At 49.7% G+C, this 5,564-nt stretch overlaps 1 protein-coding gene across 9 annotated transcripts in view; it reads right to left on the bottom strand.

Annotated features, from left to right (window-relative positions):
* The window catches only part of CSNK1E (casein kinase 1 epsilon), a 68,686-nt gene that overhangs the window by 23,405 nt on the left and 39,717 nt on the right, over positions 1–5,564 (bottom strand). For all 9 annotated transcript variants that reach the window (XM_027871636.1, XM_027871646.1, XM_027871655.1 and 6 more), the window contains exons 3-4: positions 2,580–2,690; positions 2,120–2,268 (exon numbers count right to left, since the gene is read on the bottom strand). In XM_027871636.1, coding sequence (XP_027727437.1) covers positions 2,120–2,268; positions 2,580–2,690 — 260 coding nt within the window. The remainder of the gene's footprint in view (positions 1–2,119; positions 2,269–2,579; positions 2,691–5,564) is intronic.

Genomic DNA, 5,564 nt, shown 5'->3' with positions numbered 1-5,564 from the left:
GAGAGAGAGAGAGAGAGAGAGAGAGAGAGAGAGAGAGAGAGAGGGAGGGGGAGAGAGAGGGAGAGAGAGATTTGCCCATAATTACACATGTACAAAATCATAGAGCTGGGAGAATCCTCAAAGGCCATCTGGTCCAACCTCTTCATTTTAGAAATGAGGAAATTGTAGACATCTTAAACTCAATATGTCCAAAAGGGAACTCATTATCTTTATCCCCTTTGATACTCTCTCCAAGGATATGACTGGCTTAATTAAAGTCACACAGAGAGTAAGCATCTAGGGCACGATCTGAACCCAGATCCTATAAGATCCGCTTGGGTCATCTCTCCATCTTGGCTTTTGGCTTCTACTGACCTTTGGGTCATTGTCCCAACTAATTCCAACTAGCTCTCAGTCTTCTCCACGTAATCTCCTGCCACTATGTGTGGAGATGTCAACATCTGTGTTGACAAGCCCTCTGACATTCTGTCCCCAACAACCTGTTCCATTGAACTCCATCTAAGTTTGCTGAGCCTCCTTGGAGAAGACTGCAAAATGGGACTCACTTGATGTACTTCCTCATGTGGATTCTCATTTTTATTATTATTATTGTCGTTGTTTAAATCAGTAATGTTCCTCTTCTGTCCCCTCCTCCCCCTACTTTTTCAGATTGAACCTGGGATTTCATTGGTACAGGGAATTCCTAGTAAGGAAATTGTCTCTACTAATACAGATTAGGACCTGCTCAGCAACCCAATAATCTTGGAGAGCTTCCTGGAAGATTAAGAGGGTGAGAAATTTGCCCAGGGTCACACAGCCAGGATGTTTCAGAAGCAAAACTTGAACCCGGGTCCTTCTGCTCTGAGGTCAGCTCTCCACCCCCCAAGCCACTGGACCTCTCATTCTATCTTTATCCTCTTTGTATCTCATTCCCACAGCGACTGCTCTAAAGCCAGGCTGTCAACACACCCACACACCATCTCACTCCACTGAGGGTAATGGAGAACATCCAATAGGATTTTCCTCCTCTGTCCCTCGGATGGCATCAGCATCCTCTTTCCTCCTGAATGCCAGTCACCAGAGATGGGTTTTTCCCATTACCTACTAGATCTCACCCTTTATTTCCCATCTTCTCCCCACTTCCCTCCCACCCTTCCCAGATCAGTCACCGCTGCCTTTCTCTCATGCCTCTTCACTGTCTCCCTTGCCACTGGCTTTTTCCTATCTACCTACAAACACACCCAGATCTTACTAATCCTTTTTAAAAAAGGCTTCCTTTGGCCTTTATATGTCAGCCAGCTACCATTCTGTCTTCTTTCCTCTCTGCCACTCCCGAGCTTCTCAAAAATTTGCAATCTGTTTCATCACTGTGTGTCAGTCCCTTGACATCCGATTTTTATCCTCCATTCACTAGAGAAACTCATGTGAAGTCATGTACAGATTCATGAATGGTAGCATGGCACGTTGGGAAACCTACCAGACTTGGAGACAGAGTACCTGGGTTCGAATACCAGGTAGCTGTGTAGCTTGGGCAAGTCACAACTTTTCTGGGTCCCATTTCCTGGACTATACAATGAGAGGGGTCTAGACTAGATGCCTGGTCTCACACAATGAGGTGGCCTGACTCTGCAAGGGCTAACCTCTCTACCTGCTCATTCTATCCCTTCTCCTCCAACAGATCGCCCCCACCCTATCATCCCCCACTTTCACTTTCATCCTCTCCCTGTCTACTGGCTCATTCCCTACTGCCTACAAACATGCCCACGTCTCCCCGATCCTGAAAAAAAACCCTCGTTTGATTCTTCCATCCCCACTATCACCTTCCATGGGGAAGGCTTCCTGTAGAAGGTGGGATTTTAGTTGGGACTTAAAGGAAACTCAGTAGTCAGAGCGTTCCAGGAATGGCAGAAGGCCCAGAGAAAACGCCCAAAGCCAAGACATGGAGCGTCTTGTTTGTTTGTGGACCAGCCAGGAGGCTGGGGTCGCTGGGCCAGAGCACGTGTTGGGGAGTGAGGTAGGAAGACTGGAGAGGGAGGAGAGGGCAGGAGTCGTCTATGCCAACTCTAAGCCAATGGTTTAGGAGACAACGACAAACGTGAGGAGGAAGGGGGATGGGGCTTCAGCAGAGACCCGAACTCACCATCTGGTCGGCCAAGAGAAGGACGGTCTTGAGGCTGAACTTGCGGGAGCAGAAATTGAAAAGGTCTTCCAGGCTGGGGCCCAGCAGCTCCATCACCATGACATTGTAGTCTCCCTCCGCGCCACACCATTTGATAGAGGGGATCCCCACTGCGAGGGGCAGAGGGAGAAGGGCGTCGATCCAAGGTCACTGCCAATGGGAGCCCCAACTCTCCCCGCCAAGCCCAGCCCCTGCCATCAGGGTAGTCGCAAGCCCTGAGACACAGACCTGGGCATCCCCTTTACCAAGGCCTTCTAGACTTACACGACACCCTCTTCCCAAGGACGCTGGCGGGGAGGAAGGCGCAGAGGAGCCGGTAACTGGCCCAGGGTCACACAAGGGCCAGGCCCGTCTCCCCTTCACTGTGGCGCCTCCACCACCTTCCAGCAGAGGCCCCGTGTCTGCTCCAGGGCCCACTCACCTCCTCCCTGCATCATCTTGTAGAACTTGCTCTCGATGTGCAGCTGGGGGTGCTTCGTTTTCACACATTCCAGCTTAATAGCCACCTCCTCCCCGGAAGCGATGTTGGCACCTGAAAAGGGAAGGAAGGCAGGATACGGTCAGAAGGAGAGCATGGGACCATAGCTTTGGAACAGAAGTGGGAGGGACCCTAGAACAGGGAATGTCAGAGCTGAGAGGGGCCTTAGAACAGGGAATGGCAGAGATGGGAAGGACCCTAGAACAGGGAATGTCAGAGCAGGGAGGGGCCTTAAACAGATGATGTCAGAACTGGGACAGGCCTTAGAACAAGGAATGGCAGAGCACAGAATATTAGAGCTGGAAAGGGATTCTAGAGAGCATCTGGTCCAAAGCAGTCATTTTTACTGAGGTGAAGGGACTTAGGGGGACATTTCTGCAGCGTTTCAAAGACTGGAAATATTATGTTATCTGATCCTCACAATAATACCGGGAGATGCAATATCTTGCCCAGAGTTGCAGAGCTAGTCAGTGCCTGAGACTGGATTTGAACTCAGGCCTTCCCAACTCTAGGTCCAGAACTCTAATGCTCCACGTCATCTAAGCTACCCAAGGTTATATAGTTGGCATGTGGCAGAGCCAGGATTGGAACCCAGGTCCTCTGACTCCAGAAATCTAGGGCGCTTCCTACCACACCACCCTGTCACCTCCATTGTCTTTCCCCCTCCAACCCCTCCTTCACAACCATTGCCAGCCAGTGGTGCCATGGTGCACCAAGCACTGGTCCTGGAGTCAAGAAGACCTGAGTTCAAATGCAGCCTCAGACAGACTAGCTACAAAGTCATTATCTCCCTACCTAATTGTAAGCTCCATGAGGGAAGGGGTTCCATTTCATCGAAACAATCGTACCTCACACTGCACTACATCACAAACTGAGAATTATGTGGGCAAAGCAAAGTAAAAGACGCCATCACAGGAGAGGGAAAAACAAGACGCTCCGCATCAGGTAGTGCAATCTGGGGATACCCAGTGGATGGCCCCTGTGCACCACTGGGACCCACAGGATGACAAAGAACTCAAGGAAGGCCCCAGCACACTGGGTGGACCTTCTGTGGCCGCCTCATGGATGAAATCCTAGACCCACTGGAGCATCTGAGTACCTCTCCCAGTCCCTAACCCAGTGCTTGGCACACAGCAGGTGCTTAATAAATGCTTGCAAGATGAATGGCTAGGGAATGTAAAACTGGGTCTAACTTTCCAGCTTTGTCCTCATTTGCTCCCCACCCAAGTTCATGTCATCTATTTGTTTAGTAGAGGCCAAGTGAACTTTACCCCACACACTGCCATGATAACACAAAAGCCAAAGGAACTACTCCCTCTTCCTCCCATTCAGCCTTGGCCTCTCCTTCTATCATCTCTCCAGGTATCTGTCCAATCGCACTTACCTCCACCACACCTACTCTCCATCACCAAAGGGTGGTTGGTCCATTTCCACCAAACCACTCATTGCCATTCATTCATTCATTCATTCATCAAATGTTTATTAAACACTTCCTAGGCTCTGAGCACTCTCCCAAATGTCCTAGGGGTGATACCATTCCCATTCACACGTAGCTGATCTCACAGTGAGGAAGAGCGAAAGGTAGTCTTCGCAGAGCGGCCAGAACATTGGACATGGGGTCCAAGGGCAGGGTTCAAATTCTGACCCTGTTTCTTATTATCTGTATGATCTTGGGCTAGTCATGTTCCCTTGGTACCTTAGCTCCCTCCTCTGTAAAATGAGGACTCGTGAGGTCTCTGAGCTCTAGATGGATGGTGACCCTAATCCAAAGGGCTTAGTCTCCGTCTGCTGGCTGTGAAGTGGCTTCAGCTCCAGCAGACAAGCTCAAACATGGGTCTTCCTCATAGGGAATACATCCCTGGGGTGAGAAGTATGTAGGGTCCTCTTCCACCTGAATCCTACTCCCAAAGCCTCATCTGGAGCCATAGCAGGTAACTACCCCTCAACAAAGGCCCAGCCCTGGGCCAGGGCTTGGGAAGCACTAAGCTTCCTAGGGACCTCGGGCTGGGTGTTAGACCACAGAGGCAGATTTCAGACCGATGTCTGGAATCTCTTCCTGAGACTGAGAGCCATCCCAACGTAGAGTGGGATGCCCTGGGAGGTGACCCCCACCCCCACCCCAGGTCATCAAGCAGAAGCCCAGATGGCCTCAGAGGTTCTTTCAAATTCTACAATTCTCTGGCTCCTTGGAACAGATCCACGGGACCTCGCCTTTGAGCCTCAGGGTTTCTCAGCCTTACTAATTTCTGACTTTCCCACCTCAGGCCCTGAACCTTGGTTCCCTGGGGTCAGAGACCTTATACACCTGATCCCAGATTACCCATCTGCCTTCGGCCCTCCCTGCTGCCACTAACTCTTGGTCCTTAATTCCGGCACCAACTTGTCCTTCTCCTCTCTGCTCCCATACATTCCAGGGCACGGTAGTGTGCCATCTCTAGGGTTTAGGACCACACACAGTTAAAACATAAAGAAAAAGCTTTTGGGAAAGCAAGAATACCTCCAGAAGAGACACACGAGGGAGTGCGTGGAAGGAGGAGGCAACGGGGTAGACAATCGCGTACACTGCTAGATGTAATTGATGTGTCGTTCCCCCATCCTGCTTTTAAATTTTCATTATCTATCTATCCATCCATCCATCCATCTATCTATCCATCTACCTTTCTATCTATCCACCTATCCATCCATCTCTATCTATCCATCCATCTATCCTTCTATCTATCCATCCTTCTATCCATTCATCCATCTATCCATTCATCTATCCATCCATCCATCCATCCATCCATCCATCTATCCATCTATCTATCTACCTATCTATCTATCTATCTATCTTTCTATCTATCCATCTATCCATTTATCTATCTACCTATCATCTATCCATCTATCTTTCCATCTATCCATCCATCCATCTATCTATCCATCTATCCATCT

Source organism: Vombatus ursinus, unplaced genomic scaffold (genome assembly GCF_900497805.2).
Source record: "Vombatus ursinus unplaced genomic scaffold, bare-nosed wombat genome assembly UNPS02003292.1, whole genome shotgun sequence".
Taxonomy (NCBI): domain Eukaryota; kingdom Metazoa; phylum Chordata; class Mammalia; order Diprotodontia; family Vombatidae; genus Vombatus; species Vombatus ursinus.
The sequence above is the reverse complement of the archived record's forward strand: the minus strand, read 5'-3'. Positions and strand labels throughout refer to the sequence as shown.